This window comes from Epinephelus moara, chromosome 10 (assembly GCF_006386435.1).
Source record: "Epinephelus moara isolate mb chromosome 10, YSFRI_EMoa_1.0, whole genome shotgun sequence".
In the NCBI taxonomy this organism is placed as follows: Eukaryota; Metazoa; Chordata; class Actinopteri; order Perciformes; family Serranidae; genus Epinephelus; species Epinephelus moara.
Genome location: NC_065515.1, coordinates 3,719,786 through 3,745,111, shown reverse-complemented (window position 1 = coordinate 3,745,111; position 25,326 = coordinate 3,719,786). Strand labels below are relative to the sequence as shown.

At 43.3% G+C, this 25,326-nt stretch overlaps 1 protein-coding gene across 10 annotated transcripts in view; it reads right to left on the bottom strand.

The window, feature by feature from the left end:
- The window catches only part of dab1a (DAB adaptor protein 1a), a 121,975-nt gene that overhangs the window by 23,924 nt on the left and 72,725 nt on the right, over positions 1 to 25,326 (bottom strand). For 4 of the 10 annotated variants that reach the window (XM_050054138.1, XM_050054140.1, XM_050054143.1 and 1 more), the window contains exons 5-9: positions 13,574 to 13,705; positions 5,274 to 5,393; positions 4,772 to 4,810; positions 4,251 to 4,313; positions 2,775 to 2,828 (exon numbers count right to left, since the gene is read on the bottom strand). In XM_050054138.1, coding sequence (XP_049910095.1) covers positions 2,775 to 2,828; positions 4,251 to 4,313; positions 4,772 to 4,810; positions 5,274 to 5,393; positions 13,574 to 13,705 — 408 coding nt within the window. The remainder of the gene's footprint in view (positions 1 to 2,774; positions 2,829 to 4,250; positions 4,314 to 4,771; positions 4,811 to 5,273; positions 5,394 to 13,573; positions 13,706 to 25,326) is intronic. The other 6 variants (XM_050054142.1, XM_050054146.1, XM_050054141.1 and 3 more) reach the window with 3 other exon arrangements.

Sequence of the window (25,326 nt, the reverse complement as noted above, 5' to 3'; positions counted from 1 at the left end):
GCATCCATTTTCAAGCTCTCTATGTGTTTGTTTCCTTGTGGACGAGAAAAGGGGGAGCGCACATTTCCGGGAGGGCGTGTCCTTTTCAAAAATGCAAGAGGTGTTGCTTTGTTGCCCGGCGTTTTCTCCGGTGTGTTAAACACACTTTAGAAAGGAGTGTCCCCAGACTATCAGAAGGCGGAGATCTCTGATTGTCTGGTGGCGAGACTACAGTTTTTGACACTTCTTCAGTTATTTCCACTAAATATAAGATACTGTAGCTTTCAGAAATTCCCCATTTCTCCTTGAGGCTTCAAAGAAGAAGAATGCAGCAAAACTTTTGACAATCAAGCCTTTAATCTTAAGTCAGAGGTACAGTAGAGGGGGTCGTCCACCAATCGGAGGATCAGCGGTTTGTCCTCCAGCGCCTCCAGTCTGCATGTTGAAGTATCCTTGAGCAAGATACTGAACCCCAAATTGCTCCTGATGATGCTTCCATCGGTGTGTGTGTGTGTGTGTGTGTGTGTGTGTGTGTGTGTGTGTGTTAAAAACTGAATAGCAGGTGGCGCCTTGTATGGTAGCCTTGGCTTGAATGTGTGTGTGAATGGGTGAATGTGACTCATAGTGTAAAAAAAAAAAAAGCGCTTTGAGTGGTCGGATGACTAAAAAGGTGCTATACAAATGCAGGTCCATTTAACCTATCATTCACAGAGCATGAATAGAACAATGAAAAAATGATCTTTAAATGAGACATCCCATTCTGCCCAAGCTTGTTTGTCAGCTTGTCTGATCCTGTCCCTCTAAAACCCTCGCCTGCACCCCAGGCAGACTGGGTCCAGACATCCCTTATGCTGGGGAGGAAACTTGATCACGTCACTGCCAGCCAGGGTGTGGTTCGCCCAACTGGGTATTGTGGCTGCACATGAGGGCTTCTCCTTTAGGCTCATCAATCAGGTGGAGAAATACTATGCTAAGTGGGTGAATTAAATTTCCTTCATTACTCCGTCCCTGATGCAACTGTATGGTAACAGACTGGCTCAAATCCTTAAAAAGCATTTAGAATTGTGTCATGTGACACTCACTTATTTACACGTCTGCCAATGATTATTTAATTCATTTATTTAGATTTTTATCTTTTAGTATTGCTAAGTTTGTCTCACTGTGTAACCTCTTCAGTTTTTATACATCCACATGATGTGTCCTATTTGATGTTGTTTCTGTTTAAAAGAAAACAATAAAAATTACTGATCACAAAAAAAGACGAAAGCAGCATTTTGACTCGTGATGGAAAAGACCTGCTGTGGCTTCACTGACTTGTGGTGCAACACGCTTGAAAGATTCAGCCCATAGAGCGAGCAGCACAGCAGCTGTTTTCTGCCCTCTGTGAGTCTGGATTTATCTTAAAACCCAATTACATTATCTTCAAATTACAATACGAGCTGTCTGCCACAAAACACATTCTTACACTTGTATGATCCATTTATATTTCTATGATCCTGGGATATATTTACTCCCTCTGACTGACTGGGAGGCAGAGAAGACTTGAATTTGCTTTATTTAAACCAGAATGGACGACTAGTCCAATTGGTTGCACAACAAGAGAGAAATATTGGATTTGTTCACGTTCAGACACCTGCCAACGCAAAGGCAATCCAAATAGCAGCATGTGTTGTGGGCTGGGTGAGGAGAGAACAGAAATACTATGGTGCCTGTAAGCTCCTTACCAAAGCTGGGGATAATATGCAGCCAGGAAACTGCGAGACTGATTCCAAGTCTACCAAAATTCATGGAGTGGGATTGGGGCTGCCAGTAGTGACGTGGAGGAGTCCAGTTTTAGCGGTTTAAGGATAAAAAAAAACAACACTGCAGGGGGGATACACACGGAGCTGCAGGGCTCTGGATGGACTGAGGGAATACTGATCTACAGAGCAGCAGCATGGGATGAAGTGTTCACATACAAATGCACACACATGCACATGTACAACCTCACTTTCACACGCACAGGACAGCAGCCTGGTTATTGGGAGTGTGAAGATTTTAGCAGATTAAATCAGGCAACAATATAACTAGCATCTTTATAGGCAGATAAAAGAGCAGCTGAGTTATAGTGCAGCCTGACAGTGGTCAAGGTCATCTTTCATTATTACCACTGGCAGTGTGAGGCAATAACTGGAGCTTAAACACATTCACACACACACAACAGTGATATAGATTTACACTGCAAACAGCCTTACTTATATGCTTCCTGATATATAGATTTAAAAAAATATGAGGCCATGCACATTTATAGTCAGACACATAATTTGTATCCATTAAAGGACAGATGACAGTGACAAAACGTGTTCAGCGCAATCTGGGATGAGGTCATGCACTGGATTCACCGCTGGCAAACCACAGCTGAGCATGCTTCATCGAGCACGACACACACATATATTCACACACGGTATCCCGGTTCACCATAACGAGCAGGCACCACAACAGAGCACAAGGAGAATAGCCACCACAGCCACAGCACAAGCAGAGGAGGAGCACAGCACACTGCACACGAGCACTGAGTCCCAGCAAACCTCTCAGGGAAAAATTAAAGAGACACTGGATCACTGTGCAGAAGCGATGTTGACAGGAAGTAGAATCGCTGCGAAATTAGAGCTTCACGAGGATCTAAAAAAAGGAGAGGGCGCCGAAAGGGAAGGGCTTTACGCTCGAGTCAGAGTGGGACAGCTGAGAGGTTTGTCTGAGAGGGGGAGGCAGGCTGAGGCGGGCGGTGGGACACGGGCAAACACACGGTCACTCACTGGGTGTCGCTTTGGGACGTCATAGACCCCTTCCTTCTGCTGACTGGTGGGAACCTACACAATCGTCCAACAGGGTCAGAGAACAGCCAAGAGAGCCCGTTACCTCTGGTTTAATCACACAATCAAAACAGTCTTTACACATCACTGGTACAGCACTGGATGCCAAGACAAAACCCTGAAACCTGGCTCCTCAGGATCCAAATCAATCAGTAGTAGAGTGTGAGAGCATGTGTGTGTGTGTGTGTGTGTGTGTGTGTGTGTGTGTGTGTGCATGGATAATCAGAATTAAAATCTGTGGAGTGAGAACTCATCTACTAGGCTAATCAGAAGACTAGGGGCCTCCGGTGATGGTCTCCCTCTCTCTCTGGCTTTCTCCCTAATAAAGAATGGATAAGGCTGCTTATCACACTCACAGACATGTAATAACTCAGATTGTCACACACATGGAGACATGTAATATCTCCATGTCACACAGGAAGATAGATTTGACAGTGTGTGCAATGAGAAGACACAATGAGCACTGATAGCAAACTGCTGATATGTGTGAATCCTTGGATTCCTGTGCTTTTGTTTCACCTGCAGCAACACAATGTTTAAAGTAAAGTTTTATTCTTCCCTAGCTGCGCCCTAATCAGACTGTGCGGTAAATGAAAACACAGCGCTGATGAAGAATGTGGATATCTATCTAGCACAGCCCGTCTTTCTCCTCCTCTCAATGCCTTGTTACTTCTTCCACATGTTTATTTCCAGAAGCTGCCATCTTTATTCATACATTAGTTCCTCTGTGGCTGGAGGCTGGCTGAGGCTCACGTTTCTTACGCCCGATGTGTGTGTGAGGGTTTGTTTGTATCAATGTGTGTGTGTGTGCATTTTTCTGTTTGTGTATGTTTGTGCACGCGCCAGCACTCCGTCTATTTTCAATCCATTTTATTTAAAGATCAAACGAGAGGCTGGTGATTAATCTTTCTTTCCCCCGCTTTCTTTCATCTCCTCGGGAAAAGAGGGAGGGGAGGAGAGGAAAAAAAAAAAAGGAGGGGTCCGCCTTCCACACAGGCCAGGAATAACCTCCACATCCCCTCCACATGCACCGTACCCTCCCCCCCTTCTTCATCCCTCCGAGGTCTACCCACGCCTCTGAGGAGTACACCCAGAGAAAGGCTGCTCTCTCTGGGGTAGCTAGCTTTAGCTGTCGGGCCCCTCTGGAGAGTGCTGGCTGGTTGTTCGCCTCTGATTCTTACCGTCTTTTATTTACTCTTTGTACAATTTTTACGAGTGGAAAAACGCAGCCGTTAATTTTATGAGCAGGCCACAATGTATCCATCCCATTAAAGAGTGATGTAGCTATTGGCAAGCAAGCGGAAGATTAAATCTCTTCTGTTTAAGAGCTTCTTGTTGTTGGGAGTTTAACCACAGCTGACCACAAGATGACCAGAATATAACTGAGACACAAGCGACACAAGACGAGCTCGTGAGTACCTGATAAATGCTCTCTTCTGATTGGTCACGGATGGGCTCGTGTCCCGCCTCAAACACAATGTACTACAACGTCAGCAGCGGAGGGAGGAGAGGGAAACAAGGAAGCAGGAGAGACATTGGAAGATAAAGAAATTGAGAGAGAAAAGTGGTGAAATTGCAGAGGTGATTAGTCAAACAGCATTGTCAATAGGCTCTCGTTAAAAAGCAGCTGCAGAATAGATCCCGGTGACACATGGGGGAGAATTTAAGCAGCGAAAACTCCAAAAGCAGCTGAGAAAAGTTATACATCTTTCAGATAATCATGCACCCCAACTGGCAGACATGCAGACACACAGGACCCTCATATTTGGACGTCTCCTTGCTTCCACACACACATCCGCGGACATCTAACCCTCCGATATGTACCACACTGCCACACTGTAACCAAACAGGGGCTGTCTCCCCACAGTGCACACACAGAGGAGCAAGCTGACTGGAATGCAGCAGGTTGACAGCAGCGATGCGATTGGTCAGGAAGTTACCTGGTAGACCGGGTCCTCCAGATCCTCCTCCAGTATTGTCTGCGGATGAGCGGCGGCAGGAAATAGAGGGAGAGATCACACGGGGAGGAGACAGAGAGAGGAGCAGAGGGGAGAAGGCAGAAGAGAGGGAAGAGGCGGAGAGTTAAGCCGGTGGAGTAGAAAGAGTAGGCGGCAAGCACAGCGAGACACAGCAGCTTCCCGGCATTCAGATAATCATTTGGCAATCATCAGAGAGAGAGACACACACAGAGAAAGATAAAGAAAAATTAAACAGGAGATGCAGAGAAGACGGAACAGAGAAAGGTGAAATAAGCAAAATGGGCAGATGGTGACACTGATGAAACCTCCCTAAGTCGTTCGCTTGCTTTGATGTTTTTCATTTCAAGTCTTATTTGACTTGTTTGTCAAGAGTCTCTCAGATGAAGCTCATCAAACTTATGGCACATGATTAAGGGAAGGTTAAAAAGGGAGAAAACAGGTAACAGAGAGATGGGAAGTGTACCTGGTAGACGGCCTGCTCACACTGCTTGTCTTTCTGGGCCTTCTTCTCCATCTCCTCTCTCTGCTTTATCTCATAGATGAGCTGGAACAAGTCCCGCAGGTCCAGGATCACAGGCTCAGCCTAAGAACACAAGGACACATTATACACCCCCCATTAACACACAAGGCCTTTCACACTGCCTGGTCAAGGCCGGAATGTTACGTTGTTATTCGGCCTCGCTGTTCTGTCTGACAGGTACGAACACAGAATGAGGGGACAGAGATTTTCAGCCTTTAATCCAGCAGCAGAGGTAGTAACAGCTTGGACTCCATCACAAGTGTCAAGGCTGGGGCTTGGGAAGGGTGATAGCTGTTGGAGATGTAGCAAATAAAGGGGCACGTTGGTCCACATGCTGTATGAATGTGAAATGGTGCATGACTTTTGGTCAGCTATTGTCAAATGTATTAAAAATATACTGGAAACAGACTTCATTGGGGGTCCCGCATTTTGTACAGTGGGCATCTTACCAACGGAGACTAACCTGTCCTCAAAGTGTGCTCCTGGGTGAAACTAGCCTCACTACAGGGAACAGGACAGTGCTGAGACACTGGAAGTTAAAGCAACACTTAGCCTACCTTTCTGGAAATGTTACGCTTCTCTTCGTTTAGGTTAAAATGCTATTAATAAGCTGATGGCACACTAAAATGTAAGTGAATTCCACCAGAGATAAAAACTCATAATTATACTATTCTCATATGGTTCTAAGAAAACTCGAGTGTCCTGTCTGTCTCTGACGGACATAACCGCTTGCGTAACAGGTTTTTTCAGTTTGCCTCTAATGTAACTATAACGTAGCTATAACGTTATATATGACAACACAGCATCCAGTTGCTAACGGTTAGCCTGTAGCCCTGTAGTCACCAGAACTATCTAACGTTAGCGTTTACGTTATATGCAGGACATGTGCGGGACAGGTAACGTTATGTTATGTTATGTTTGCTTCTAATATAACATATAACGTTATATATGACAACACAGTATCCAGTTGCTAATGGCTAACGTTAGCCTACTGTAGCATAGCCTCAGAAACATTAACGTTATCTTCCTTGTGCGTTTCCACTTACTAGTAACGTTAACGCTACTATCTAACGTTAGCACTGTAACCTTATTCTAAAACTCATCAGTCATCACTGACTCCGGTTGAGTTTTAAAACTCCGGGGTTGACTGTCTTGGTTGTTACGCTACACTCGCTCTCCTCTTCCGTGTGTCTAGCGTTACCATGCCAACGCCTACGTCTATCATAGACGTAATGAGGACGTAATGGAGGAGGGAGGAAATTCAGCCTCAAAGAACGGAGTGATGAGCTGCTGAGGATAGCTGCTTTTGAGTAGCTTATCCACAAAGTTAATAATAGTGTAAAGGTTTTCAGAAATATTTGGGGTTCCTATCTGGAGATGATCGGTAAAGATAAATAGCGTGTCAGTTGATACTTCTGGGTCCCATCCTTGTATCTATGCTAAGTGGATGAACATAAGACACAGTATGATGTGGTATAAATGTTGCATGACAGCCTGTGTTACACACTGTCAAGAAGAATGTGCACGTTCTTTTCTATTTTCCTTATTATTATTTCGTCTTTTAATTTTAAATGTTGTTTGTACATCTGCAACGTACTGTTTGTTCTAATGCTGAAAAAGCAACAAAAAGTGTAATTGCTAAAAAAAAAAAAAAAGTGAAACCGAAAACAGCATCGTCCGACTATGCACCTTGGACATTGGAACAATCTTTAAAAAGACCTAAAATTAGAAACACTTATATCCACTGATGAATTGAAGGGCATCATAAAGAATGTGGTGACAGAGACATGTGCTTGTTTTTCTTGCGAGGCCACTTTGTTTGAATAGTTGTTGTTTCATTGTTGATTTTTTGTATTATATGTTGTATGTGTTGCATTTTAAATCTGTTTTTCTTGGCTCCAACCTCGGCCAGGTCTCTCGTTAAAGAGATTTTCAATCTCAATGGGACTTAAATTAAATAAATCATGGCTGCTTATTCTAGATATGTAGCGATTAATGTTTACTGAACCTGCCCTACCTCATGACAGGAGATTGAGACCATGGTCAGACCAACAATAGCACTGTAACAAAAAACATTATGGTCTTTCTCATCAGCACAGCAGTGTCCCCAATGCAGAGGGCTGTGGCAGAAAAGTTTCACCTGGCTCACCTTATCCCACACCCGGCTGCGCTGGTATGCATTATCACCAAGATTATGATTTTCCAGAATTACAAAATCTTTTGTTTTGATGTCTGATTCAAACTATTAATCACTTTAATACTATGACTCCTGGATTATATTTCATCTTCCCACCTGTGGCAGCATGCCCCAACTGAGAAAGACCCTTGCATTTTTCTAATTCAGCGCCTCTTTGGGACTGAGTCAGACATACTGGGTTGGGTTGCTGACAGCTGATTATGGATGATTCCATTAGGCAGCATGCCGAAAAACAAAATGGCAGCAAACTGAATTTGGCACTTTTGCCAATTCGGCAATTAGTTTGTCTAAAATCTTTCATTAAAAGTAACAATGTCTCTGTGACTGATTGTTTCCCCCTGTGATTAGTTAAATACTCGCCAATCCTTGTAAGTGCTGAAAGTAACTAAACTCAGAAAATGGAGGTTCCAGGCTATGAATTTCTAAATATATCGTCCTGCCTGTGATTGGGATCTATAAACCAGATTAAGGAGCAATCACTAGATACTCTGCTCCTTCTCTAGGCCTGGTTCAGACACTGACAAGAGCAGATACACTGCGCTTGTCTTACCTTGTACAACCTTTCTTGTCAGGGGAGCAAAAGTACAGACGATAAACAAGTTAGGTGACTCACAACTTAAAACTACAGCGAAGTGTCTTATAATACAATGGCGTTTCAGACCAAATCAATTATTGACTGGGGCTATGCCAAGTGCACCCAGAGTTAACAGACTGAATGCTGCCTTGCATAAAGTAGTTCTATTTTAGTGTTGCCTTTCTGCAAGATGTTCCCAGCCGCATATTGCTCCTGACAGACACACGAGGGTAAACGGTGGCTCCTGCTGAGCCAACAGTGAAACATATTGTCACTCTGTCAGACTCAGATCCTCTTTGCATTTGACAATACATGCTCTAATCTCTATCTTTTCTTCCCATCTGTCTCTTTCTCCTTTTCGCTCCTTCTGTATCAAAACTTGTAGGTAAGAGAGAAGACACGGGGAGCTGAGACGAGCAGTGAATTCTGGAATCGTAAATGCAGAAAGCTTCAAGGATGATCTAGAAGAAGTGGCCATAATGGACCAAAGAGATGAGATAACCTCAGCTCAGCTCTCTTGAATCAGATGACTAATTCATAGCCTACAGCAACAGTGACAAATGATTCCAACAAAAAGTAGTGATAAAGAATTTACTGCAGATACGCTGTTTTATTAAAATCTGCTCTGATCAGAATTTTTGGTTCAAATCCGCCTGAATATTAATGCAATAGATTCAACCTTTAATTTAATTTTTTTTTTTATTTATTTTTTTTATATACTTTATTAATCCCCGAGGGGAAATTCAATTTTACACTCTGTTGTCAATTACACACAGGTCCGAACACACACATGCACAAACTGGACCTATACATGCACTAAATGGAGAGATGTCAGAGTGGGCTGCCCATGACAGGCGCTCCGAGCAGTTGGGGGGTTCGGTGCCTTGCTCAGGGGCACCTCGGCAGTGCCCAGGAGGTGAACTGGCACCTCTCCAGCTACCAGTCCACGCTCCACATTTTTGGTCCGGACGGGGACTTGAACAGGCGACCCTCCGGTTCCCAACCCAAGTCCCTATGGACTGAGCTACTGCCGCCCCAAATTAAATTCTGGTGTTGGTTATAGACAGACTCCAGGATATTCTGCCAGTGAATTTATCAAGAATTCATTTCTTGGTATACTGAATTTCCCTCCATCTGCCTCATCTAAATGAAATTCAGCTAGTTATTTCCTACATTTCATAAAACGAATTTTGACAACCCCGAGAGGATATGCCTGAATATACAGCTAGAGGAAGTACATGCAGCAATGACCACAAAGTAAAAACCAGGGAGAAACTTTCAAACTTGTACTGTACGTCTTCTCTGACTCCTCTGAAGATGGAGTTATTTATCTGTAACCGTTGAACCCTGGTGTCAAACTCATACAGAAGCATTCGCTCGGTGACTCCGGGCTCAGACACCTTTGATTGACACCACTGACATTTTGGATAGATTCAAAAATGTTTTGCCACTAAAGTAAGCTGGAAACACTGAACTAAAAACTGTCCTGCCTCATGTCGTGGACCCAGTGTGCGACCTGCAAAAAATGTAATTCGCAAGTGGTTCTGGATGAAACAAAGTACATGTGGGTTGGATTGTAGGCGGTGGATGACGAATACACTCAAATAAAATAATAATCGTTAGAATTTGATTTAATGTTTTAACACTTTAATCCTCTGACTGCTGAGTTTGTGTGTCGGCTCTGTCTTATGCGCCAGCTGGAATATGAAAGCTGCCTCAATCAGCTGTGTTACTTATAGGCAACTGCAGAGATGTGTTGCTCAATGTTATTAATAAGGGCAACTAGAACTTCCGCCTCGCAGTTGTATGCCTTCACGAAGCAGTCAAGTTACAGTTACAGGTTATATCCATGTCTGTCCAGACTCATTCTGCAGCCATGACAGCTGACAATCCCTCAAATGTGGATGGTGCTGCAAAGAAACTACATATTCTGAAATGTGGATGCTTCACACATCCTAAACCCGACAGCACAGGAGATCGATAATCGAGATCGACAAGTGGCTCTTTAGCCCCTCTCCAGTGGCTCGCTGTGGCTTTGACCAAAAAGCCAACGTTTTAATCTTCATTTATCAATGCTGTAGGCCTAAAGAAATCCCTACATTCTCAGATTATAAAATGTGAAGCCTATATACCGAATAAAATAAATGTTTTAACATGTCTACAACTAAAATGTGCATAATACATCTACTGTCTGACACCTTTTCCTTGAAATAGTGCCAAACTTTGATAGCAGTGGCTATAGTCTTGAGTCTCCCTGGCTGGTTAGCTATGGATGCTAAATCCAAAAAAGTCTTGGAATAACATGAGAATTTAGTAGTTCTTGTTTGCTTTCACTGCCAGCTCTGCAAATCAAAGTACCAAATAATCATAAATAATGTCAATCAATCAATCAATTTTATTTATAAAGCCCAATATCACAAATCACAATTTGCCTCACAGGGCTTTACAGCATACGACATCCCTCTGTCCTTATGACCCTATGTCCTGCACAGTAGCCACCTTATGAGAAACATATTAATGAATGCTAATTTAGACTGCTAGTATAGGCTAATTTAGAATTAATAGGCTATGTTACCTTCATTACAAGGCTCAACTATGTTTTCCAGCTCCACACATATTTTTATTTTTGGTCAAAAATGGCTTTTTTGATGGTAAAGTTTGCCGACCCCTGATCTATACAATCAGCACAGTTTCAAAGTGGACACTAAATATTAAAGACACCAATTCAGTATCCGATCTTGTCTTTCCTTCTGTTCCTGAGATACGGCATTGAGTAATGGCTAGAAAAGTGTTTTTAAAGACTATTATGATGTCACGGGGAAGTTAACCTTTGACCTTTTGGATATAAAATGTCATCACTTTGTCATCTTATCCTATTAGACATTTCTAATTTTGTAATAAGTTGTAAAAGTTTTGTGAGGTGACAGTGACCTTTGACCAACAAATTCTATTCAGTTCATTGTTGAGTCCAAGTGGACGTTTGTGCCAAATTTGAGGAAATTACTTTAAGGTCTTCTTGAGCTATCGTGTTCATGAGAATGAGAGGCCTTGACCTCTGACCACCAAACTCTAATCAGTTCATCATTAAGTCAAAGTGGACGTGGGTGCCACATTTACAGAAATTCCCTCATGACATTATTGAGATATCGCTTTTACAAGAATGGAACGTACTGACACCTCAAAACAAAATGCCTCCGGCCACTGCTGTTGCCAACGTGGAGGCATAAAAAGTATTCATCTGAAATGCATTTCCTGAATCGTTTTGAAATATGATATCGTAGTTGTATATGTATGAAATGTCCAAAAATATAAAAATAATTTTAAGTGTGCTCTATCCATCCATCCATTTTCAATTGCTTATCTGAAGCCGGGTCGTGGGGGCAGCAGGCTGATCAAAGTATTCCAGAAATCCCTCTCCCCAGCAACACTTTCCAGCTCCTCCTGGGGGACCCCAAGGCGTTCTCAGCGTCCTTCAGTTGGACGCACCTGAAACACCTCTCCGCCCAGGAGGATCCTGATCAGATGCCCGAACCACCTCAACTGACCTCTTTCAACGCAAAGAAGCAACGGCTCTACGCCAAGCTCGCTCTGAATGTCCGAGCTCCTCCCCCTATCTCTAAGGCTGAGCCCAGCCACCCTACAGAGGAAACTCATTTCGGCAACTTGTATCCATGATCTCATTCTTTCAGTCACTACCCAGAGCTCATGACCATAGGTGAGGGTTGGGACGTAGATGGACCAGTAAATCGAAAGCTTTGTCTTCTGGCTCAGCTCCTTCTTTACCACGATGGTCCGGCAAAGCACCTACAGCACTGCAGATGCCACGCCAAACCGCCAATCCACAACTGAACCCACCGACTTTAAGTATGCTGCCTAACCAAATTATTTGAACAGCACATGGCTTATTACAGGATTTGCAGATTCGAGTCAGGCCGCAGAACTAATTGGTCATATGTGCAGGTGGCAGAGCAGGTGGAGCACTGCACGTCAATGTACGAGTCAATGTGCCTTGCACATTACAAACTGGGTGGTTTTTGTTTGGTAAGTGTTAAATATATTTCCATTAGTAGTAAATTAAAGCTTGTTCTGAAACAGCAGAAAGCGACACTCGCCAATCATGGCTGAACCACTTTACTACTACATTATTTTTCATCTGTGGTTGCTGTTATGACTTGCTCTCATGGGGGTAATTTTATTTCAGTTTTTTTCAAAAAGACTAAAATAAAAGATTTAATAACTTTAGATATAATAACTTCTTAAAAAACACTCAGTCTAAATGTCTAGACCGACACTAAGAGGTCTTTAAACTCTCTGTAGCCTTTCAATAAATTGGATACAAAGCTGATTTCGTAACAAATCGATCTTTTCATATTAATTACAATTGTAACTTTTCTAAAAAACCTTATAACAAAGACTGTGATGAAGTTAGAGTCTGTCGACGAAAGCCTTTCTAACACAATTAGTGTCCTTCCATCTCCACTAAAACTTGCTAAATAAAACACGTCCTTCTTGTGCTGAGACTTCGAGTTGAGTGGTAAGCCAATTACTTTCGAATGTACCCCTAAATTGGCCTTTTTCGGAACAACCTTAAGTCTTAGTCTTCATGACGACAGAGACGCTTTGTTAATTCACATCAAAGTGGTTACTTTCCAATTACAGCCTCAGCCTCTGCCATAAGCTCCGCGCCTCCACCCCTCTCATCGTCTGCTCCACGACTAATGGTCTGAGTGCGAGTGATGGTGGGTTCAAATCCTGAAAATGTGAGTAAAATATAATTGTGACCTTTCCTCAGGCACACGTCAGGTAAATGACAGCTTAGGTGACTGATGAGAGCTTAGCCTCGTGCTACCATGCTCCGGAGAGTAGCATTTGTTAGCAACATTTTTTGAGTGCAAGTCAGGTTGGTGTAATTGTAGAATACAGCCTGGTGTGTGTGTGTGTGTGTGTGTGTGTGTGTGTGTGTGAGGCTGTGTGTATCTGTCTAAGTCAAAGAGCCACGGTTCATGGCCCTGGGAGGATGGATATGCCATTAGAGCCGGTGACACACACTCAAACCCTCATCGACTCACTATGGGAAATCAATATGGCTACAGAGCGAGCCAGCTGGATCCAGACTAAACAAGCCAGGCACATAGACACAACAACAGCAACAACAATCATAACAGGTCCAAGAGGGGTACTCAATATCATATAGAGTATGTGGCTGCAGGGCTGAATGTGAAACCTTCCACACACACACACACAAAAAACCTAGAGCTCTACAGGGTAAACAGTTTGTTTGATGAACGGCACAAAGGAACATGAGCTGATGTTCAAGGGTCCTTATCTAAATGTCAAGAGGTTCGTGTTATTGAGAAAAGACCCCGCTGAATCATACATTAACCTACACACAGCGGGTGCATGGGGAAAACATGTACACACACTTGTGAAACACTGAAATGTACACACAGTTGCCTACACACTGACACTGACCGACTGTGCGGTCTTGATCGCCACAAAGCGGTGGTTCCCTTCCTTCCCGCAGACGTAGCCAAAGGCTCGGTGGTCCGTGATGTCCTTGGCAATGTAGGAGATCTCGTGGACCGCATGGTGGTGTTGGAGGACCTGAAGGAACACGAGACACAGGATGTTTAATAAATGATGCAGACAGCCAACAAACAAAAGATTACAGTTGTATTTTTTATTGCTTTTATTTTAGAATTTACGACTTTGTGCTTATAACAAGTAGGGGTGTAACGATACATCGATCCACATCAATTCATTAACGATCCGATTATATTGATGCAAAATGAAAACATCGATCTGTATCGTCATCTTAAAGATACACATTTATTTTGAAATTCACATAGCATGTCTGTGTCACCATTTCTGGGCAAGCGCGCCTCCGCTCAAACAACAAACAGAGCTCAGAAATAAAATGGTCAAATCATATTCTAGTTGTTTTTGTGAGTTGATGTAAATGATTGTGTTAGATGGGCATATGATATCGCGTCATATCCATCGCAGGCTCCTGAATCGAATCGAATCAACATCGTATCGTGACAGACTTTGTGATATCGGCAAACATCGTATCGTCATCCAAACAAATCGATATAATATCGTATCGTGATGAAGCTGGTGATTTACACCCCTAATAACAAGGAACTATCTGCTACATATGTTGACTTTATTCCATAAAGTCACCTATCAGTTTGTTCACTCCCATTTTGAAGCCTTGAGTTCGGCATTTAGGCTGTCACCATCATTGATCATTGGAGCCAAAAGTGACCATACTGGAGGAGCGAGGGGCGGATCTGACTTATAGACTGTGGTGATGCCTCACAGACAGCCTGTCAATTAAAGCGGCCATTAATCGACAGCATAACAAACCTTTAAAGGATCACTTATGCAAAAATTCACCCCTGTACAGTTGTCATAGAGGGGGAAATTACCTATAGACACCAAACCCTTTTTGGTTAGCAGGCTGTTTATTTATGCTGTAAAGTCGGGCATTTTTAAGATTGGCTCTATGAGAATCGATTCACTTTAGGTGCAAGCCTCAAGTGGCAGTACAAGGAACAGCAGTTTATGGCGTTGGCCTCATTTATCAGTCCAGGACGTAACAAAGAGACTGCTTTGCAAATAACATTTCATGATTGCCTGATATCAAACAGAACTGTCAGCTCGTTACACTCCGTTCCTGTCTTCAGTCTGACATTGCTTCAACTCTTACCAATTTCCCTGGAGGAAGGAGATTGATTTTCCCCTTAACCAATCACTAGAGACTAATGTATGCACTTGAATCTAATGTCATGTTAAGTCCACGCTGATGCGTAGCCATGCCAGCACACCCATTTTGCTGGGGTTTTAAGAGTGGAGCAGAGTGAAGTAAAAACAAACTACGATGTTGGACAATACTCATAAGACGTGTCAATTTAAGCCCCGCTGCACAAAACATTTTCAGTATAGTACCTTTGGAACCAAAACTAACTCTTCAGACATGGTACCTAGACCCTAGGTCTGCTTAGCGTTTCTGCCACAAACAGTACAGTGTGGGCAGGTGTTGTCACTCACTGCTCTGTCCAGCACTCACTGTATTTATGCTCCCCGTGTATCGTCCACAGAACAAGGTCACATGCCGACATTTTGAGAACGAAATAGAACAGGCTGCAGTGAGAGTCTCTCTCCATGGGATATTTAAAAATAGCAACTTTGTGCATTTAGTCCTTCTCAGGCAAGCTCAGGGGTTTAGTGTTGCTGTAGCCCACAGGAACAACGCCCCAACTGAGGATTGGGATATATGCAGTTCACATAATCCGGTTGAAATTAATATATATTCTTATGTAAATGTATGTCATCCAAGAGAGACAATATAAAAACTAAAGTGATGGTCAAAGTTGTCACAGTGAAATTTAAGGTGTGCTGATGGATTCACGTCATCAACTCATGCATTGAGTAACATTACAAGTTAACGTTCCACCTTAAAAGTTGCCGGCAGTCGGCCCAGTGAATGAAGTTATTTTTTCTCAGACTCCAGCTGCTGTGAGAGGCAGCAAAACATCCTTTCATTTTATAGTTACAGTTTACTAATAAAACTCTCCACAGTATGAACAGTGGTTACATGAGCCTCAAAACCAGACACAACTCAGCCCTGAGCAGAGTGACCGTCCTCTACTGACCAATCAGACTGCAGTGTTCACAGCTCCACCTTTTAGTACCAGATCTGTGTGCTAGGTACTCAGCATTAGTTTTACCAGTTGCTAGTGCCCCCACGGCGCTCATTGGTCATTTTTTATTTCTTCTCAAACTTGGTGGAGTGGATCGATTTACAGATCTGACACCAGGTAAACTTAACTTAAGTGACTGAGCCAACTCTCAGGTGTACAAACTGATACCAAAACATTGGCGACGTCATTCCCACACAAAGATTCAAAATGCAACCAGAGAATTCACCAAATTGCTGTACGCCTCCTCAAAAACCTGTGTGATGAAAACTCCCCCAAGTGTACACGCAGAGACAAACCCTCTCACACGGAGACCTTGTATCCTGTATTGAACTGCTCCTAGCTCCCGTGCCCTCTCTAGTTTAGCCTGGGTGGGGAGTGCCAAGCTGGCGTTGCCCGTGGCAGATGGCACTGTTTTTTCCCGAGGACAGAGGGGGGATCAGTGACAATCACAGCTCGGCAAGCTGTCGACTTGATCACTTCATCTGTGCCCTCACGCACAACACACACAAACACATACACACACACAAACACAATTCACAACTTAATATGCAATAGCCCTCTGTTAAGTCACACTAAATGTCTGCTTTGTTGTTATTGTGTGTGCCAGCTGCATGCTGGGAGCAAAGACACACAGTCAACATAATGACCCAGTAGCCCTTGAGTGCATGCTAGGGGTTGTAGCTCTATACATCAGAGGCTAAACACACACATCTGCTCTCTTTGAAGCTATTCCAGACCTAAGACATGGCAGAGCAGAGTGACACCAATTTAACACGGGGGCATTGCTGCTCTCACACACACACACACACACACACACACACTAAGAGCCCCAGTAGAAATAGATAATCATTGTATGAGTTGTGTCTTCTAAATTTAATAATTAGAGTAATGATTATTATTATCACCTCTGATTGACATGAAAATTACATCTAAGGCAGTGCATGTGCTCACACACACACACACACACACACACACACACACACACACACAGCTCATTTGCAGGGGTTATTGAATTATCTCTGGGTGGGTGGTGAGGTGACAAAGACGGACTCTGATTCAAAGCGAGAAGTGAATGAGAGGACTGGAAAGATTCAACTGCACTGCTTCGTCTTGGTCGAAGCTACATCTCAGAGAGCAGAAACAATTTACATATACTTACAGTCAGTACCTAGTTTGTCAGGTGCAGCCTATACTAGCCAGTGTTTTGATGTAAAGATTTAACAAAGTGTTGAAAATGTTCCACAGGGATCTTGGCAGACTGCATCTGGTCTTTCATGTGTGCTGTGTAGAGAAGGTGCGGTACGGGTGCCACTGGTTATTCATGCCAGCAGTGCACCCTGGCCTCTACTTGACAGAAAACAAATCTATTTTACTGCCAAAGATTTGTCGAGAAAATATTATTGCGCACATTCTAATGGATAACACTGTGACGTCAGTGATGAAGCTGAATGTGGAATGAACTTTGCACTTTCATTCTCATGTTGGCAGAAAATGTACGGCTTGCAGTTAAAAATAAGAATTCAAACTGGGCTTTTGGAATTTTCCGTAACAACCTTGGGCATTTAATTTCAATTCTTGGTACATTGCATGCATACACATAACACAAATGAAATCTTCAAATCAATTTGATGGAAGTATAAATTTTAGTAATCTTTCTGCTTTCAAAGCAGCACTCAAGCAACATTCTGTGTGGCTTTGGTCACCAAGAGATAATGAATAGAACAATCTTGCCCTTCTTAATTAACTGGAACTCAAACTTTTGCTGCAGATTTTTCTCTTATCTACACCAGGGTTAGTACAGTTACGAAATACTTTGTTTTTCAATGCCATACAGAACAAACTTTAAGGCCAATTTTAAAATAACAAAACTGTAGAAAAAAAGACACAAACAGACATATTTCAGAGTCTGGGAACATTGCGGGGAACACTTTCCTACTCCTTCATTTGAGTTGTATGATTATTGTTTTCTCCCAGCGTTTAGGCACCACAGTACCTCCGCTCTCTGTGTAGGCGTACACCCAAAAGTTATTCAAAAATCTGTTAGTCCTGACCCTGCTGCTGGTAGCAGAACTAGAGGAAGAGGTGTGCCAGAGACGAGGGTAAAGCAGAACTCAGAAATACATGGCATTTGTTGGCGGGTTTTCTTGGCAATTTTGAGTTTCTCACTCTGCATGTGAGATTCCACAGCCTTAATTACCATCATGTTGTCTAGGAAACTTCTTGAATACAATACAGCGAGCATCATATGTACAGTACTGCCTTGTAATGAAGCTCTAGTGAAAGTTCGGCCAGGAAGACAATACTTCTCATGCTCAGGCTGTAAGTTTTTTTCTCACGCTGCCACTCACTCCTTGCATTCATGCTCACTCACTATCTCTAGGTGTCAGTGTCTGGGTAGGTCAATTATGTGTTCAGCTGATTCACAATCAACCAATAGCACAGCGACACACCTCTATCAGCCTATCATCTTACTGCTCCTCATTTTAAATGTGGTTCTTTCTCTGCCATAGTTCATTCTTGCTTTCTCGCCCTCCACCTCCCCATCACCACCTAGTCTTTACAGATTCATCGGCCTCATCTGCCTCATCAGCTACCACCAGTGTCTGAACTCCATAGGGGGATTTGTCTTGCTGCTGCTCAGATGTCCCACAGTCACAAAATATCTCCCTCTGGTGACGGCTCATCCATTGTAATCCAATCCTGCAGGCTTGCTGTGTTTACGTGGCAACTCGCGCGAGACTCGAGAACGTTCTTGTACTTCTTGTTCACGTTCTCGAGTCTCGCGAGTTGCAGGCTAACTGACCATGGTGAGAAATTATGCTATAAAAGTGAAGTAAATTACGTCTTTTCAAGTCAATTTTGCATGCCGTGGCTTCAGGGCACTTGGATTACGACGGACGAGCCATTCTGACGTTTTTGAAATGCATTAGTGGAGTTTTATTACATTTTTTGGATGTGGGTTCCATGCACTTCAAGTGTATGGAAAAATCAGGCGAGCTGTTATCCTCCGATACCCCGAACGAGTTTTGTGGATTAAAAAACTACACTGGTGGTCGCTGAATCTGAAGTTCCCCGTATCATCCATGGTACAGTGGATCGTCTGCTCTGAGCATCCCGGTGACAAACAAAATATGAGTGTTGTCGGTTCCACTATCCTGATCTGAGTGATGTTATTGCAAGAGGCATTTGGTTACCAATTAATTTGAAATTTAAAAATGCAACGTCAGAAATTAAGATTCATAAAATCCTTCTTCCCATGTCTGAGCATTTAGGACTATTGAAAGATTTATTTAAGACATGTTAGTAGTAATTAAGGCCTCATTTGTAGATGAATGAATTCAATGCCTTTTAAGACTGTTTAAGGATCTGTGGGAGCCCTGTATGCTACAAAAAGACAGTTGTACCCAGTTGTCATTGGCACGAGATGTCATTATTCTCTTTAGGTCTCTTGATAACACGACATACATTTTTTGCCAGTAAGACTGTGACTTGCTGTTGTTTTTGTTGCAAACATTCAAATGTCTTTGCTGTATCAGTCTTGATAAAGTTTGGACAGAACAGTGAGATTAAATCCCAGGAGGGTGGCCGCTGCTGGAGCCGACATGTCTGGCAGCATCAACTATCAGATGCCGCTCAAAGTTGCTTAAACAGATGCATTCTCTGGGGAAGTGGATTGTTTGCAAAAAACACACAGGTGGGTGTATCAAAAAAAGTCAATACAGACTGTGTACTCTCTCTTCTTTTCTCTCCAGCACTGTTTATGCACTATTAGTCCGTCTCTCACAATCTCTCTCTCTCTCTCTCTCACACACACACACACACACACAGTGTCAGTGTCTCTGAGGGACTTTGGACAGCATGCCCTTCAGCAGTTGCTGGCCACTGAACCAAGATATTCCCTGTTACGCTGGGAGGAGGAGAGGCAGTAGAATACTGTTTCACTCTGTCCCTGCTCTTCACATCATCCTCTTGAAGGGGAGACCGTCATAAGAGGGCCTTCAGAGGCTGTCCAGTCTCCAGCCCAATTGGACAGGACTGGGATTAGAGTTGAGGTGTTATTAGCTCTTTGCAAGAGGTAGCACTGCTGTAGTTAGTCAGTCAGTCACAGACACAAATACACATGCACATAAGCAGAACCTTACTTATGAATAATGCTTGTTAACTTAATAGTTTGACACAGAGCTGGCTGAGAATTTGGCTGAAAGAATGAAGACACATGAGGGGCTTATCTGGCCCAACAAAACCAGTCTCTGCTCCCTTGTCTTCTCTTCTGCTTTCTTGAGATCTTGCCCTCACCCTGAGTCCAACCCCCTGTGTTCCCTGCCATGACACCTCCTGGTCCACACACATATTAATTCCCATTCGACCCACAGTTCATCCCCTCAAGCTTGACCCTCAGGTCATCACACCAACTCCAAATCTCAACCCCCTGTCATTCCTCAGTCCACTCCTTCTAATTAAAGTAAGACTTTACCCATATCAATTACTCACCCTGTGTTACCTTGAATTGGTGAGGGAAACATTTTTCTTACATGCCTCCACAGTGAACGAAGAATCCAAAAACGGAGAAAATTCTCGATGAATTGTAGTGAAAGGGGGGCTGCGTTTAACAAACAGCAAAACTACAAACTTCACACAATTTGCGCAGTATAATCCAAGTCTCATTTATACAATCGTATGTTCAGTACTTCCCAAACACATGTATTTTAGCTAAAGCCTTACTATTAAAAACACTTCTGCAGGGCTGCCCCCTAATGGTCAACATTAGTCAAACAGAAGGGTCATTAGTCGGCAAGATTTCATTGGTCGCTTAATTGCAGAAAAAACAAAAACACAAACAAATGTGAAACTCTATTAGGGGCTGCACCTTGTCAAAATAAATCAAAACCTATATCAATGGACCATGTGGGAATTTACTTTGAAAGGACAGACACAGGAAGAGGCCATGCTCAGCAGTCAGACAGGAGTCATGCTACAAACACCCAGAGCCTGACCTCCAGGCGGTTAAAGACACGGCATGTGTACAGCCAATAAATTTCCAGGGCTGGTACCTGCGGTTATTCCACAGGCTAGTTAATAACATGTCGGGCAGGAAATCCAAAGTGTGGGATCATTTTGAGAAGGTGAAGGACGAACCCAAGGTGATATGTAAACTCATCTTCATTGGTCGACTACAAACATGACGTATCATCTGAAACATGGAAGTAGCTACATGCCATACCTTTAATCAGAAGGAGTGGAGAGAGGAATGACAGGGGGTTAAAACCGGAGGGTGAGATGACTTGATGGTCAAGCTTGGGGGGTGAATGGTAGGTTGAATGGGGATTAATGTGTGTAGACCATGGTGGGGAACACAGGGTGTTTCTTCACCAATTCAAGGTAAGTAACTGATATACAAAAGATCATTTTGTCAGTGAAGTTTTCCTTGAATACAGTAAGTGGGGTGGTCTCTGTTGGTCAACACGGGACCCAAAGTGAATTCATGGAAGGATCTGTCAGTTAATACCATCCTCTGTCTTGTTTGCCTTGCTACAGCTGCCTCTCTGGGTAGCCTCCATATGAATACTGTGCTCCAGGGTCTTTTCTACATAGCCTTCCCTCATGTGTACTTTTTTTTTTTTTTTTTTTACATGATCCTTTCTGCCGGCTGAACTGGACTAATTTGATCTTTCTGATTTCATTCTCCGAGGGAGCAGCAGGCCGGTGAGCTCAGCCCTTCACTCTTGTGAGTTCTTGACCTGACGTGGTGCAGCGGCCCTGACGAGACTGACAAAAAGGGTTGAAGAGGGTAGTGCACACGTGTCTCTATGTGTGTATGTGTCTTGGGGGGGAAGCTGACAGAGAGAGAGAGAGGGAGAGAGAGAGGGAGGAAGAGAGACATGCTGGTCTGCCCTCTGCTAGATTAATGTCTCCTCTCTTCTTCTCCTCCATCTCAAGCACCACCTCCCTCCATCCTGCACGACCTTCCCTCCTCCAAGAGAGAGGCCATCCATCCATTCGTTCACCCATACATCCATCCGCCCATCTGGCTGACTGATGCACAGGAGGGGAACGAGACTGTCAAGATCCCTGAACCTCAGCAGAGTCATTCTCCCTCTCTCCGTCTCCCCCTCTCCCTCCTTCCCTAGCCATTAGAAGTGGTTGAAGGACTGATAGTAAGGACAGCATATCTCTATAGTTAATATTAATGTGCGGAGACAGAGGACAAGGTCTCCCTGTAGAGAGCTTTACTTTGACATATGCTCGCTGATTCTCCACCTATCCCTCTAACTCTGTCTCAGTCTGTCTTTGTCCCTCCCTCCCATCCTCCCTCTATCTGTCTTTTTCACATCCTCATTTCTTCACACCCTTTTTTTGTTTCTTCTCTTCCACACCGTCTCCCCTTTGACTCTCCACCTCTCTATCTATCTCTGGTTTTTTCTCTTTATCCCCCTCAATCTTTCAGTGCAGAGGGTTCGTAGCATCGGGATGGGGAATGAGACGAAGAGAAATGAGGGTTATAAAAAAGAGGGATTGGACTGGTGAGCGATGAGTTTGGCTGCATGCAATATGGCTGCCATGTGGGAGGCCACTGGTTACTGTGTCCTGCCTGTCTAATACCCTGCACTTTTGAATTAATGCTAGTCACACACACACACACACACACACACACACACACATATACACACACAGTGGCAGTGACATCCAGCTCCTGTCGAGGTGTAAATCTCAGACACTAAAGCCAGGTGTGGAGCAGCGAGCATCAAATTGTGTCTAAACCAGACTACATCCACAATCAGATCCGCTGACAGCCACACAGAGCAGAGTTAAACCGACAGCTCACTCTGCATATTTACACGACGCACACAACAGCAGATGTTAATGCTGTATTATGTTTTAAAAATAAGGCTGTTTCACTGGAGCTGCCAAAGCAAAAAGTCGAACATGCACAGACGTTCTGGGTGGGCCACAGTGAGCAAACTGAACACCTCATAGAGTGCCGCAGGAATGAATCCTAAAACCAGTAAACGAGTTGCCATTTTATCACTCCCGGTTCCCTCGTCTTGAAGTCAATGGGTCTTTTAAATTGGGTTTTTGGTTCGATGCCTGAAATAAGGTCTGTGGTTAACACAAGCTTAAGAGACTTTCTTGTTTTGTTTTACGATATTAAACACATCAGTAAATATCCCACTTGTACATTTTGAAGCTTTTACGTGGCCTAAAAAAAGGGGTCGCTAACAAGTGGCTAGTTTAGACTACAAACGTCACCACACCAAGCACAGCTTTACAGCCTCGCAGTGGTGGTGACATGACGTCATGCAACCACAGTGTACCTGGTTTATAACCTGATGTAAGCTTTTTACTTTTGGCATTTGCATTTACACTTCAGGGACCAGGGAAGGGAACCAGGGCGACGCTGACATCTGAGTCCGCCTGCAGAAAAATGTCATCCCTGCTGCAGTCTGTAGCTGCTTTTTCTGGAAGTTTCTGGGGCCGGTTGCACAAAACACCTGAAGTTACGATTATCCTTAAAGGCCTAGTTCAGGTTTCCTCATAATAAATCAGTTGCACAAAATACCCTTACGCCTTCTCCTTCAGATTTCCTTAAAGAGGAACTAATGTTTTTTCAACCTGGGCCCTATTTTCCGATCTACTTTTGTCTAAATGAGTGATAGGATGTTCAATATGTGACATTTCTCCAGTATGAAGCTAGGGCTGACCTGCCTGCAGCCAGTGAGCGAGCGCTATGTTAAATAATAGGGCACTCAGACAGCGTCAAACAACGTCAAAATACGTCCACTAAAAGTGCATTTTTTTCACACAGATAGGCTCGGATTGTTAGTATAATTATCTGACAACATAACGGAAAGGAGAAATGAATGTCTGTGTTTACCTTTAGCTGGATTCAGACATGTTCTGGATGAGCCATTTGAATTTTATGAGCGCCCGTATTTATTTGAACACGGACGTACACGGACACAGAGCTCATTGAAACTGAAGAGCAGACGAGGAGAGAGAGGGAGCAGCAACAGGCAGAGGAACATGTCTGAATCCAGCTAAAGGTAAACACAGACGTTCATTTCTCCTTTCCGTTATGTTGTCAGATAATTATACTAACAATCCGAGCCTATCTGTGTGAAAAAAATGCACTTTTAGTGGACGTATTTTGACGTTGTTTGATAATGTCTGAGTGCCCTATTATTTAATATAGCGCACGCTCACGGGCTGCAGGCAGGTCAGCCCTAGCTTCACATATTGAACATCCTATCACTCATTTAGACAAAAGTAGATCAGAAAATAGGGCCCAGGTTGAAATAAACAGTAGTTTCCCTTTAAAATGCTTACCTAAGTATTTATGGTTTCTCCTTGTCTTCACCCTAAACTTAAGGAATCCCTTGACAGTTGCACAAAGGACCTTAGCAACCAAAACAAGGTTAAAAAAAAAAAAAAAAAAAAAGCTTAAGGTATCTCTGACTCTATCTTAACTGCGACATGATCGAGTTATTGGTGGTAACTGGAAAAAACTAACAGCCTGAGAAGAGTGTTCTGTGACCAGGAGAGCCCAGTGGATACGCTTCTGATTTTACACTTTAGATTTGACTGAATTCATTTTCTTTGTTTCCTCCTACAATCGTTTTCTGATTTCTGGTATTTGGGGATCCAATTTACTTTGTAGTGTGTGCTTTCTATGATTGTATTCCTCCAGAAGTATAATCTTTTCCTCCTCTGATCAATATGGTTTTCTTGTCTTCTTTTTCTCTGCCATTTTTTCACCATCTAACTATGAGACAACTTTGTGAGACAATAACAGGCGTCACAAGCACGAGTCCAAAAGAACAAACAATCTTCATGGAAACTTGTAGCGCTGTAAAATCTCTGTCACTGCAGTAAATGAGTTTTTCCTTAACAAAGGAAACCTTTTAAGGAATTCTGTGCAACTGTGTAAATCCCTCAGCTAAGAAGAAATTTAGCCTTAAGTGTCATACTTAAGGAGAAAACTTGAGGTGTTTAGTGCAACTGGTCCCTGGGATTTAAAGTTACAGTTGGTAACTTTAATAAAAAAAAAAAAAAGAGCATAGTGTTAGTTCAGGTAGGAAAAAAAAAAAAAGAGCATAGTGTTAGTTCAGGTAGGACACAGTGTCAAGCTCAGCTCACATCTCAAACAGCACGATCAACTGATGGAGCAGCTGATTGATGGAAGGGAGTCAGCTGATAGATCACATGATTCCTTTCTATGCAACCGATTGGCAAATCTCATTCATAGCGCCCTATTTAAACTGCTCTGGCCTGCCTACTGTTGCTGCTTCCTCTGCAAGCTGCTTTGCAACCTGCCTCCAACCCAGCTCCTCCTTTTCATGCTGTGTCTGCTTATCAATGNCTCCTCCTTTTCATGCTGTGTCTGACTTATCAATGACATTTCTGTTTGTCACTGATGCTGCTCTGTTCTGTTCCCAGGGGGTCTTTGCTGCTGCTCTCCCTGCCTTAGGCTTTCCATGTAGGCGCATGGATGGGCAGAGAGGTGTGCTCTCTCCACCTTAA